The sequence below is a fragment of the Calonectris borealis genome, chromosome 2 (genome assembly GCF_964195595.1).
Source record: "Calonectris borealis chromosome 2, bCalBor7.hap1.2, whole genome shotgun sequence".
Lineage (NCBI taxonomy): Eukaryota > Metazoa > Chordata > Aves > Procellariiformes > Procellariidae > Calonectris > Calonectris borealis.
The window spans coordinates 135,467,447-135,481,546 of record NC_134313.1 but is presented as its reverse complement, the minus strand read 5'-3'; the positions used below and the strand labels follow the sequence as shown (position 1 = coordinate 135,481,546).

The 14,100-nt window shown below is 39.2% G+C and overlaps 1 protein-coding gene across 4 annotated transcripts in view; it reads left to right on the top strand.

Annotated features, from left to right (window-relative positions):
- NUP42 (nucleoporin 42) overlaps positions 1-5,704 on the top strand; it is an 8,341-nt gene extending 2,637 nt beyond the window's left edge. For 3 of the 4 annotated variants that reach the window (XM_075143595.1, XM_075143596.1, XM_075143598.1), the window contains exons 3-7: positions 333-427; positions 736-812; positions 2,857-2,943; positions 4,662-4,746; positions 4,879-5,704. In XM_075143595.1, the coding sequence (XP_074999696.1) occupies positions 333-427; positions 736-812; positions 2,857-2,943; positions 4,662-4,746; positions 4,879-5,447 (913 nt within the window). In that variant the 3' untranslated portion in view covers positions 5,448-5,704. The remainder of the gene's footprint in view (positions 1-332; positions 428-735; positions 813-2,856; positions 2,944-4,661; positions 4,747-4,878) is intronic. The other variant, XM_075143597.1, reaches the window with a different exon arrangement.
- The last annotated feature ends 8,396 nt before the right edge of the window (positions 5,705-14,100 follow it).

The window sequence follows — 14,100 nt, the reverse complement described above, 5'->3', positions numbered from 1 at the left end:
GTCCTGTGATACCATATGCCATACAAGGATTAAAAAATACTTTTTGTGTTTTGGGATTTTTTTAACATCTGGTTTGATTTACTTGCAGTTAGATGATAAAGTAAAATGCTTTGAAGGGACGTTTATGTATCTTGCCGAATAAGTGGATTTTTTCTACAAAGAACTGAGTGCTTCTCTTGTTCATTCTGACTAGTGTCACACTTCATTGTTTTTCATGGTAGCAGGTATTTGAATCTGACTTTAGATTCAAACTAGGCAATTGTTTCTGGTGGTTTTGTTCTGACCATATAATTTCACCTTCATCTGTGGTTTTATTTTGTTTTGTTTTCTAGCGAATGTGTAGTGAAAGATATGGAAATTTGGGAATCTTCAGGACAATGGATATTTTCATCTTATTCACCGATGAAAGAAAAGCCAAATGTCTCAGGTAGGTAATGTTTAGTGTTGCTGCGTATTGCTGCCATTTAGGATGTTTCTTACGCTTGTCCACACTGTTGTACCTCTGTGGAACCATTTCCAAGGTGATGATTTGCTTTGTGGTGCAACAGAAAGGAATATTGGATTATGGCAAATTCATTTTGGACATTCACATCTTTGAAGTTCTGTAATGAATCCTTTTTGTGTCTCCAACTGTAACTGATAATGTACAAAGGCCCATTTCTTCATAACCGTAGAGGGCAATTGGAAGTACTAATATATTTTCTTGGAGGTTTTTGATTATTCCTCTCCTTACAGGCTTTCCAGATTTCTCGCCAGAAGAGTTGCATCTGGAGTATTACAACTGCAGAGCAAACAATAACATTCAGAACTATGTAAGTATTTAAAAAATGCTGACTTTTTATGTGAACACATTTCGAGATAGGACTTGTTACTATTTTTCAGGTGGCAACTCTTGACTCATTTAATTACCAACTCTAGGAGATTATCAGAATGGCAAAATATTTTTAAATTACTGTGCACCAAATAGAATGCAAAAATAGCTGCTAGTCTGTATGCTCTACCATAACTTCCTATTTCTCTCTGAGATCACAGGCTAAAACTGTCAGATCTGGGCTTCTAAAACTGGTCTAAATGTCTAGACACATCAGCTCCTACAAAAAGTGGTGGCAATAGACTTTTAGCTAGTCTCAGTTAAATGTATGGTCTTTCTAAACCTGGACCCTCCTTGACTTAGTCTTGTCCCTGCTCTTGTGTCTTATTTGTAGAAGTTATTTGAATCCTGTCTCAAAAGTTTAATACTTTGTATGCTATTAGTCAGTTTGATTGTTATAGCTGCATATATAGTGCTTTGTGTAGAATACTGGGGAAGTTTTGTTTGACCTTGTTCTTTTACATACCTTTCTTGCAGGGAATTAATGCTGAAAATAGCAGATACTTCTAAAGGAGTATATACATTTCTAGAAAAGAAGTAATATATATGTTTTTATATATATATATGTATTGTTCCTCCCTCATAGTCCTACCAATATCAAGGAAGCTAGCACAATGTTGTGCCAGAAAGGGAATTAGGCTATTGGATAGACAAAGTACAAACTAATTCAAGCTACATTGCACTCTTCCCTTTCCCCTTGGTTCTGTATTACAGAAGGAATTGCTGTTGTCACCACTCTTGCTTCACGTATTTAGAATTATCAGAATTGCATTTTTGGAGACAGAAGAGATATTTTTTTTTTTAAATAACTTCAATTAAAAAAATAAACTGAAATTATTAAACAATACACTATGCCTGCCTATTAAAAAAAACATTTGTGGCCTCACTGAAGCATTGAATGCAAGTTCATGAAAGTCTCAGTGTGGAGATGATAATGGTATGATACAGTTCTCTCACAAAATGTTTAAGTACAACATGTCTTTTCCAAAGCGTGTGTTTCTATTCTTAAACTGAGCCAAAATCTCAATTTTCCAGTCTGTTGTATAAGAGCTGATACCAAGCAACATGATTTTCCAGCATGTGACTAGACACAAAGAATTATTGATGTTTATGATGTAAGACCCTTTTGAAAAATTAAGGAATTTATTTACAAAAAGATCACTCATTCCACTCTTGCACGCATTTGGGACATTATATGTTTTACTTGGTTAGTTTTTAAGGAAAATTCAATTAGGCTAGGCTCCCAATAAGGTGTGTTGATAAACTTTAATATAGGCAATTCAGGTTTGAAATTCCTGAAAAGTTACTTATTTAATGACTTTCCAGTTTCTTGTTTAATCACAGTTATGAGATAGACACAGGTACTATTTATTGCTCTATATGTTTTATGCAGTAATCTGTTGGATCACATTAAAGGGACTGGTTTAAATTAAGGAGGTTAATTTCTGCAAAGCTAAATATTTCAGGATGATACTATTAAAGTGTTCTGAATTATAATGTTTTGAAAGTGGGCATTTTTTTTCTGAAAATGTGGGAGAAGCTAAGGCAAATCTTAGGACTTCAGCTTAATGAGTGAGCACATAAGTCGACAAGCCAGAAATAAAACGAAGAGTTTGTTCTCCTATACTTAAAACTTAGATATTTTGTGTGTGGTTTGTGGTTTTATTTCCCCAAGCACCTAATTCACCTATATGATAGAACTTAGATTTAGAAAGCCCCAGGACACTTTTTTAATCTTATTGTTACATGAAGTAAAAAAGTTGATTTAAGGGCAATAGTAAGAGAATTGAAAGGAATTCTGTGTTAATAACAAAAATTTCAGCTTCTCACCTTGAATTTTCAGGAAAGCAAAAATCTTGTCTTCTTGGCTTAATGAAGTTTCTTTTCTAATTCTAGAAATCTTCTTTCAGTTTAGCTGTCAGATCACTCGGATTGGTGATTATTCACCAATAATAAAAACATGTGCTTTTTTCCCTCTTTTTTAGATAAATTCTGTCCAACAGTTAGTAGAACAATGGAAAAATCGGCTGCTTCAGCTGAAAGCTTTAAATGCATCAACAAAAGCAGCTTTGGTAAGTGTTAATGAAAGGTAAAATGTTTCTGTTCCTGATATCACTTTTTATTAATCTTGGGCAAATGTTTTTCTTAGATTCATGTTTGTTTAGACACATCCCACCAAACTGTCCTGCAAATGGCAACATTAATTTCTGCTACAAAGATTTCTAAGACACGATAGTTGTAATATGCCACCTTGTTTTTAATGAAGAGCTGTTGCAAATGTTCCATAGAAACTTCAGCTATTACCAAACTATTTAACTACAGTTCTACTAACTTTATATGATAGGTATTGCTCTAAAGATCACAGGATACTATATTTTACAACCAAATATACATGATTCTTTTAGGGCATCCTTGTTTGCACCTAAATAGCTGAGACATGAAAACGTTTGGTTCCTAGATTCATTGGCAGTTTTATGGTAGATCTATGAACTGTTCTGAAAATCTCAAGTACGATGTGTTATATTCTGGCACTGCAGCCTTGAAAAATGTCTGGCACAAAAGTGTTTCGCTGACTGGTGGCACGAAGACCTTTACAGTAACCTTAGAATGCTCTCCTGGGAACGTTAGAGAAAGTGGAAAGGGTGTAAGGAGGAATTACATATGAGAATAATGATTGCAGTTTGAAAACTGCCCCAACTGTCCATCTACGTGTTTTTTTATAGGCGATAGAAATGTGACTGAATATTCTAGCTCTGCCTGAGTCAGGTGAACGTGAAAGTCTGTGAACACAGTTTTAGGTCTTACATCCACCTTTCTCTGGAATCATGAAATCAGTGAATTGCAGGCAGGTATTACAAAACCCTTTAGTTAACTAAGGAAAGTAGTGAATAAGGATGGTTCCATGTTAGCAAGGCAGCAGCTGGATCCCAGGTTTGGAATACCATCATTGCAAGCCACATGAAAGTAACCATAGCTTAAGGTTGGGGTCCCATCCCATGTACAGTAAGAGGCAAATATCCACCCCACCTTTTCTTCCATGTGCTGATGTTGACTTTTCCAAGGTACAATCGGCAGACGGGACCAGGATTGTCCAGGCCATCTTAGGATATATAGAGCATTTTGGTAATGCCAGAATGACAGATTGATAGATAGGTGGGAGAGAAACTATTTGGATAAAATTTGAAGATATAAAGAGTAGTTGTTCCTGGGAAGGTGACAAACACTTGTGAATCTAGATGCGTCAGAAAAGAATGCTTGAGTTAAAGCCAGTATTAAATAATCAGGGAGACAGAGTAAGCTGATTTAAGTGGCGTCTGCATGAAGTGCATTAACACTTTAGTAATATGATCATACCCCTTGGTATGTTCAGTGCTGAAGGTGAAGAAGTGGGATTTGGGCTTTAGCACAAAAGACTAGATGTGCCAAGGTAAGAGAACAGACTAAGTCAAAGCCATGACATAGATAGGGTCATAAAGCACTAACTGAAATAGGTGAGAGATGAGAACGAGAGCTGGAAGAGGTGTTCAGGTCATTGATTGACAGACAAAAATCTGTAAATGGTAATATATTTGTGTTTCTGGAGTGTTTTACAGAGAATAGTGTATAGCCTTAAAGCATTTTGTTCATAGCTGCAAGAGCATGCAATCGTGCTGAAAGTGATCAGTGTCTAACTTAGTCTAAGTTGTATTAAACTGGATGGGGCAGCTATATTTTTGCTTCAAGTATTTATTGAAAGACATTTCCCTGTTTTGGACTCTAGTTTTCATTTATGTATTTGGAATTTTTTAAGCTATCTGAATTAAAGAACACGGTCACTCAACCATTGCCTGCCTTTGGATTTGGAGGACAGCAAACATCAAGCTTTGGGTTGTCAAGTAAGTTCCTGCATTAAGAACCAACAGTTAAACATTTTCTTGAGTTCTTCTTTTGCGTTATGGAAATACAGCACTGGTTTAGTATCACAGGTGTGCACATTCTAACATTTTTTATAAATCTTGTAATTGCAGGCTTTCCTGTGAACAGCAGCAGTAACAGTGCTAGCAGTTTCTCCTTTAAAACAAGTTCCAGTCTTGTCAGTGCATCATCTGGAAACACCCCTGCTTTTGGGAGCTCTTCTGCTGGTTCTAATCCTCCTGCATTTGGTGTGACGTCCTCTCCTAGCGTATCCCATTCTGTTGGTTTTGGCAGCCCGGCGGCTCCATCTGCATCCTCCTTCTCATTTAAAACTTCTGAAACAACTAGCGGTTTTGGAACTTCTGGGTTTTCAGGGTTTGGCAATTCTTCTGCTGTGAACTCTTCAAGCACCACTCCGCTTACAGCCTTTGGAGCTTTTAATGCAGCAGTAGCAGCTTCTCCCTCACATTCAAGCAGTACTTTATTTGGACAGACTGCCAGTGCCTCTGGACATAACATAACATCCGCATCTTCTGCGGTCACAAACAATACTACTTCAGAAAAGTTATTTACACCAAAGAGCGAATTATCAGCTGAAGAGTTGAAACAATTTGAAGCAAAGAAGTTTACGATGGGAAAGATTCCTCTTAAGCCACCACCATTAGAACTTTTAAATGTTTAGGACTTTTAAGTTTATTCTGAAATAACATGTTTTTGTAACTTCTCTGATACCTCAACTACACAATTTTGTGATTGAGTAATGAAATAAAATGCTTCTATTTGAGTTAATTTTTGTTTCATCTCTAAGTCTTCTGCAATAATAAACTCACAGGTACAAACATTTGAACATTGTATTTTATTATTTCTTGGTTATTTTGGAATGGACCTTTTACATCCAAGAAATGAACTAATGAAAATAAAATTTAAAGTTCCCTTTTATATTCTGTACTGTGAAATACTGAGCAAAAACTATATTAAAAAGGCTTTGTCAAAAGAAAGAATGCTTCGGTGAGATATTCACAGCCTACTGTGAGTAGAATGCCAGAAAGAAACGGTTGCAGCGCAAGGCTGCTTGTTGTTGGACCACCTTGTCTTTTGCCTCTTATTTAAAGGGTTCGTGCAGCCTTTGACAATTGTGTTTGGAGATAGGGGGCTTCTGTGCGGGCTGCAGCTAGCTACATGCTTCTGTCACCTGGGAGTCACTTACCTCCCCCAGGTGATGCAATTCAGTTTTTGTTAGTTGTTCTGCTTGAGGTCATAATGCATGCATTAATGTAATACCGTTGGGGGAGGACATCCTTGAAAGCATTCATCATGAATAAGGAGCTTGTGGTTTGCTGTTTTGACACCTCTTAGATAAAACTTTTGTCGTGGTTTAACCCGGCAGGCAGCCAAACACCACACAGCCGCTCGTTCACACACACACACCCCGCCCAGTGGGACAGGGAGAGAATCGGAAGGGTAAGAGAGAGAAAACTCGTGGGTTAAGATAAAGACAGTTTAATAAAAGAGAAAAGGAAGGGAAAATAGTAATAATGATGATCATAATGATGGAATATACAAAATGAGTGATGCACAATGCAATTGCTCACCACCCACGCTGACCGATAACCAAGTAGTGATCGCTACTTCCTGGACCATGCCTACCATTCATATACTGAGCATGATGTCACATGGTATGGAATACCCCGTTGGCCAGCTGTCCCGGCTATGCTCCCTCCCAGCTTCTTGTGCACTTGGCAGAGCAGGGGAGCTGAATGTCCTTGACCATAGGGTACTTAGCAACAACTGAAAACATCAGTGTGTTATCAACATTCTTCTCATACTAAATCCAAACCACAGCACTAGGAAGAAATTTAACTCTATCCCAGCCGAAACCAGGACAACTTTGCAAGCAATTGCAAAACTACTTACTACATTTATGTGAATTGATAGAATTTTGTTGTCTGGTTCTCAAAACTTGATAGGTGCATATATTAGCAATATCTTTTCTGAACTGATGCTATTAAGGTATATATTTTGCCAAGATGCTATAAAGCAGGGGTCAGAAATCTTCCAGAGGAGGTACTAGAGTCAGGTGAAGGAACATTTGTTCTTGACCAGGCCTCCCATTAATGGTTTAAAATTACCAAACCTCATATTTAAGAGGAAAGCAAAAGTTTCCTCCACGATATACGTACAGAAATTGATTGTTTCTTTAACACTTGAAGATAATATTTCAGTTCTTGCTATGGACCCATGGTCCTACTTAAAACTTCACTACAGCTGTGTTTCCTACCAAAGCTCCATAGCATACTGGAAGATGGCTTGCTAAAACAGCGTGAACGAATTTAACGTTTAGGATGATCAGCTGTGGGTGGGCACTCTGCAGGCTTAGCAGAAATCCAGGTTCCTCAGTCCATGTGCTCAGTGTAGATGTACCAGAAACTTGCATATGTTATGTTAAAAGTACCAGCTTGCTTATATGGATTTTTCTGGTGATTGTTTTGTAGATGAAATAAGGCATCTGCTTTTTGTTATTGTTGTTAATGACCCAGTGCAGGCTTCCTGCAACTTACAAACAAAATACTGATACATTGGCCAGGAGTTCCATTTAATTCTTATGAAATGTGTTTTTTCAAGTGGGAAGACTTGTACAAATTAAGACATTTACATCTGTCAGGGCTCACTTAGCTCTGGATCGTTTATGCCACTGTAGTTGCAGAAAACCCCTGTCTTTACAGAAGTTGTTAAATTCACTTTTGTAAAAAGTTAGTATTTAACAACAAACAAACAAAAAAGTGTTTGTGGCTTGTCAGATGAATGCCATAACTGCCTGAACTCACTCTATTACATGCTATACCCTTTCCCCTATTTCATTTGTGAAGCCTTAGTGGTTCTCAAATCCAATTGTATCAGAAAGCTACAAGGTTTCTTTAAAGTTTCTATAGTTTTTATTATTTGTATTAAAGCAGCATTCTATCATGGCAAGAATATATATTTGGGGTAAAGGTACAGACTTAAGTCTTGCTGATAACCTTAAGGATCCCATGGCATGTTTTAGAGGGTTGTGGATAGTTCTGTCTTACATTTAAAGTAGTAATAGTTTTGAAGTCACCTTTCATAATCTTTTTTCCTAATGCTCATCCTCTTAAATGACTTCTCCAACAAACAAAAAAAGAGAGGAACATTCTAAGTCACAGTTAAGGATAGGCTACCTCTGACAAATGCCAAAACTATCTTTACTAAGTTGAAGTATCTTCATACACAAGGCCACTGCAAGATTTTTGAGCTTCTGCACCTTGTGCTGCTGCTGTGCTATGGAAGACCTTAAAGTAGCTTGCTTTTGAACTTAGGTGATGAGCTAAAACTTTCAGTCTTTCTCAGAGTATCATCTCAGCAGGCTAAGCTGCACTAAGAGCTTTCAAGGCTCTAAAGTGCAGAAGCGCTTTTTTAAGTGGAAATGCTTTTGCTTAAAAAAAAAAAAACATTTTAAGGCCATGAAAAATCTGAATAATCTACCATACATACCCAGAAGAATGTTGGCTAGATGTTCTCAAACATCATTCTAACCTACAGCGACCTAAGGGGAGAAGGGAAGTCTTGGGTCACATGCCATTCAGAAATGGAAAGGTTAAGGGAGGTATTCCTAATTTAGATGACAATAAATAAAAATTTGTTTGATCGAATTTTTTGACAAAATGCTTTTTTTCAGATCATCTCCTCACCCTCAAAGAAAAATAAAAAAAACACTATTACAGAGATACGAAGACTTGATATTTCATCCCAAATGGGCTTCTGAGCATCTAATAAGATGGCAGAGAGCAGTCTGATATGACTTCGCTAGCAAAAATTCTGGCTGCAGAAGTAGAGGTAAGGATAGGAGAGAATCTATCCTATTGATTCTATAGGCTCCAGTGGGCTTACTAAACTGTAGAAAATAAGCAATGATTTGTCAGTAAATCAAAGCAATCTTTCCCAACATTTGCACCATATTTCGGGGGTTTTTTTGCCGTTCATCCTGTTCTGCTTTTGGTATACTTGATATCAAAGTTGGTTGCTGTTACAAAAGTGGCTAAATAATACCCTCCTTTTAGCTACAATCCTTTCATTTTCTTAACTTTTCCTTTTTGCAACTGCTTTTTTGTTTGGTATATGGCTGCCCTCCAGAAAGCCATAATATTGTGGTCTGGCATATAAAAACACATATAGGGTGGCAGCAAACTCACAGATCTCACTTACGGTCATTTTAGAACAGGAATCATGAGGTGAACGTCCAAAGAGGTGTAACATGCTCTGATTAGTAGAAGAACTCGGTCTGTGAAATAGGCAAGAACATTCAAACTCCACATGATATTTTTCAAGTACTTCCCTTGCTTTGAAATAACAGGATTTATGAGTCACTGAAATTCCTGCGGTGTAGCACAAACAACTAATTTGAAGAATGATTTGAAGTTTTGGTTTTCAAGAGATCATGGATTAATCCTCAGACAGCAGCACTCGAGACTGGCTGTACACAGGAGGAAAACCCTCCGCTGCCCCAGCAGAGGAAGCATCTAACAGATGGAATTTTCTCTGCCCATTTTCCTCCAAGTCATACTAGCAGCAGCGGGAGATCTCAAAATGTGAGCTAGTAGCAGAGAAGAGAGGGGGAAAAAAAAGTGAGCCTCAGAAAGCATTACAATTTTGTCTTAAAAGTTAAGCATCATAGTAGCCATGTGCTCTGTAGTTTCACTATAGGCAGCAGAAAGCGGTGAGGTAGCCTTGCATTGAATGAAGGAAGATGGACTGCAAATAATCCACTGGCTAGATTTAAGCCTCAGAGAATAAAGCTAAGGGCATCAACAACAATAAATTAACAACAGCCAGACGGATAAGGAAAGAAGAGCTTTCACAAACATGTCTGGGGGGAAAGGAATACAAAAGGCCTATTAATACAGGAGCACCAAAGTGAGATTGATAACTCTGAAATGGTGGAAATCTATTTAAAAATACTTGAAATGAGGGACAGTTGAAAAATCAATGAGGAGGTAATACAGTTACTGATAAAAGGCAAGTAAGAAAATATTTGTGAAATGTGAGCTTACTGCATCACAGTGGGAGTCCAAATAATTTGCCGTACTGGTCAGTAAAGGAATCGGCTAATGGACTTGCTATAGTTCTGATAATTATTTAGATAAGTGATAGAGCACTATGGATACGCTAGCAGACTGGGGAAATAATGTATCTTAGCAAGCAAAGGTACTTATTTTGTTGATCGTTGATGGTTACAAATAATTTGAGGAGATTCTAAAGGCAGATCATCTGGCTTTTAGTAAGGCATTTGATACAGGCATTTAAGAGGTGTCAGATGTTTATGTAACAGTGATTAGGGTTAGCAATTAGTCACAAACATTGACAAGTGAGTGAATGCTTTTTGCTTATAGTCCACTTCCCATATCCTAATGTAGAGGACAGAGAGAAACTGTAATTTGATATTTATCTGGGCAGTAATGGAGGAAAAAAAGCCATAGACAATTAGACAATTTAAATAAATACCTAATTGTATTTGACCTAATGTAAGCCAGCAGCTAAAGGAAAAAATCATACTACTAGTATTCAGAAAGACAGAGAAAACCATAGAGTTGAAAGGGACAGTAAGAGATACGAAGCCACAGTGGTTTAAATCAGTGAAACGTAGTAAAATCTCCTTCCCCGCACGACTTGGTAATGCTGCGTTTGGTTCTGGGCAGGCAGTTGCCATAGAGGTGTGTGACAAGTAGAAGGAGGTTCAGAGAGCAACCAAAGTGATTGCCGACTGGAAACTGAAGAGCTAAAAAATTACTGCTTGGTGAAAGCAGAGGCTGTGGCATGGAATGACCATCTTGTTGAAAGGGTAGCCTCTTAGAAGGGAGGAAATGGGATTTTTTAAGGCATCTTGACTAGTAACCAGAACATTGCAGTACTTCCTCAGCAATGTCTTAGGAAGTTTCCCAGCTGGGAAAGTCCTTTTCTTCCTCTGTTAAGATCTGGCCAAGCCAAAACCGAAACACTAGAAACAAATCCCTACCTGTCAGGACTAACAGTACATGTCCCCAGAGATGCGGCAGTCAACATAAGTAGATCTGATCCCTTGCCTTTGAACCAAAATACAGCAGCACTCCTGAAGGGAGCGACAAGAGTGCAATGCCGGAGCAGGCGGCAGCGTGTGCCTGCCACCGCTCCTGGGGGGCCAGCCATAGGGAGGGAACCTCTCTCCATTGAGTTTAAAGAGGCAGATCAGCTCCCTAAAACTGGGAGTGAATGTGCCTCTTGGTCTCGAAACTCTCACTTCCAATGGCCTGGTTTTCCTGTTAAGAATAACCAAGTAAAAAACCAAAGAGTAGTTTCAGCCACTCAATCTCAGCCAATGTTCTTATTGAATCTGCAGCGCTGCTGCAAGTTTTCAGTTTGGTCTGCAGTATAAAGCTAGGCACATTCTTACAACACTGTATCATGCAATGGGCTCTTCGTGGGACTGACTTACCCTCCTGCAAAAGCACAAAAACAGATCTTAAAATGGAGGGAAGAAGAGCAAGAAGAGCAACAAGATTTAAATGGCTGATTAACATTTTTGTTCAAGTACCCGGATTGCTTTGTCTTTCCTCCACAGGCATGGGGTTTGTTCTTACCGTGTCACATGAGAGACATAACAAACAAGTTTTGTCTTACCCCTTCCAGCAGGCAGATCTAATTGCATAGTAGTCATCAGAAAAATGATGTGGTGGTTTTAAAGTACCTGCAGCAGTTATATCCTGTTCCACCTGAATTTCTGTTTCATTATGGCAGTGCACTCTTAGCAAACTAAATGCTTTCCAGTCAGCATCGAGTCATGCTTCTTGGAACCTTATCTTTGCAAATCACATGAAATGTGCCCATTGCATATGCCCTACAAAGTAATTAGATTAGTTCTAATTATACAAAATAAACCCACCCTCCTGTATGAATCAAACATGCAACATTTGCGTATGTGCGTGTAAAACCACAATTCACATTACTTTTAAAGGGAGACTAATGAGGTACAGTTTTGATCTCCGATAGCTTAGCTTTTCTGTCTAACCAGTGCTGTTGCGTTTTTCTCAGCCTGACAAGTATCTGTACAGCTCTGGCTTGTGATGCTCTTCAGCATTAAAGCACTCCCTATAGTCACATGAGATTTTGTTGTTGTAGTTTACTTCTGCAAGCATGGGTTTCTCTTGAAGTATCTGTAATGATGAAATAGAACTAAAATCACATAGAGCTGAAATAGCAGTTTATAACCATGGGTTGCATTTAAAAAAAAAAGCCTGGTATCACTTATTGTTTCCATATGATAAATGGACAGTAGATGAGCTGGAGAAGAACCCTCTGTATTCGGTATACATAAACTCTTCCGGGCAGAAGAGAGCGTTCAGCGTTCTCCCATAGCCTCTGTGCTTGCTCAGCAGCTCCCACGGGGCTGGGGACCAACCGGCCCTTGCAAAGCAAAGCGCTGCTTGAACTTCACTGTAGGAACTTGGCACAGCATAAAAGAGAGACCCAGCCTGCAGGCAGATCTGCCTGCCTTGAGATAAGGCTGTCTCAAACTTCACTGTAGATCCTCCTGCCTGGAGCCTTCTTCAGACATCTCTGTCTCTATCTCACCTACCTGACTTCCTGGAGACTGATGCCTTCACCCCCTGCCCTGCGTGCCTCCCACTCCCCCCAAGCTCCCTGGTCCCCTGCTTTTGCATACCCAGCGACACGACTCCCTTGGCCTCCCCACGCGGGTTTTGCGCAGGGAAATGGCCACAAGAACCCCCTCCTCCCCAGAGGTCTGTGCCTCTTCCTGAAGCCTACATGGGAATTCACAGGTACATACAATGCTGATGACCCTGTCGGGACACCGTGTTCATGAATTATTTGAGACACCTCCAAGCTAGCCTGGGAACACAAGCAGAGCTGTACATCACAGGTAGGTGCTGATACAGCTCCAGCGTGACTTGTCTCTCCAGCTGGGGCTGTTTCAAGCTTCTGTCCCACTAGTGCCCCCATTAGTACTCACACATTCAAACTCCGTATCGTGTAAGATTTCTAACTTTTTATCATCTTCTAAGACCATGGGTTAACTCCTCCTGCCTGTTCTTCCCAGGCAGTGTCTTTGCCTGTACTTCTCAGGACCACACCTAGAAACTCAGAGATACTAAAGCTCGCCCCCAGCCCTGACAGGAGAGTGCTTCTGGTTCTCCAGACACTTGTCTGAAACAGGTCAGAAGGTTTCGTTTCTCCTAAAAAACCCACTGATATAGTGATGAACCTTTCTGTCTGGCTTGTCCTCTAGTCCCCCACCCCTTCAATAGGGAGCTACAGGGACGGTCTCGGGCCCGAGCTGTGCGGTGGAGGCAGAGGTGGCACCAGCATTTTGTCATCCATCAGGTGCTCAACCCAGGGAAGAAGGAAGCACCTCTGGCCTGCACACAATAATGACTGTAGTCTGTCTGCTAACAGTTGCTTAATTGTCTGTATCTGCTAACAATCAGATTAACTTTCTCCTATTTTTCCCTTCTGAGCAATGCTGTACGGAGGATGAGGAAAAGAGGGGAAAAAAAAAAAAGGGCACAAAGTACTCAGGCAAGTTTGCTGAAATCCACAAAACCGCCAGAGGAAAAAGCCTGGACATCCTCACCTTTGGTTATATGGTTGAACCACAAGTCCATCCTTCTTTCCACAGTAAAACTAAAGAGCAATGCCTATCAAAGACCATGCATTATACAAGTAACACAAGCAATATAAGTTAATCCTTGCATCAGAAAATACATTGGTTGCCAATAATAGGTCCATACTGAGGTAACCAAGTTGTGTTGGACATCTGACAATATATAAGGCTGTCCTATCTGTGCTGAAAAAACAGGGGGCTCTCTCTGACCTTTTCTTCCCTATTTATCTACTTTCGGTTTGGAAAAATATTGGGTAACATTAAAGAGATTAGCAGAGAGTCTCAATATTAAATACAGTACTGAAGAAGAAATAAATAAATGCACACAAGACGTTTCTTGATCACAGCTGCAATAAACTGGTTCTGGCAGCAAAAAATTTTCTCCTACTTAAGTGGTCACTGGCCACATTCCATCCTTACGATAATCTACTTTAAGAAGGTTTATTCTTCCAACTGTAACATAACAGAAACAGTCACAAAGAGAGGGAGTCCTATACAGTAACTAAAGAGTACATGAGAACAATATGTGGTGGTTTGTTGTTGTTTTTAAAAACCTGTTAGTGTGTGTGTGGCTGTAATCTATAGCTATGCATCCTAGATCATTTACTTAGGAATCTGTATATATTGCAGTACTTGGTGTACAGGAAGAGGAAATAAATTGCTT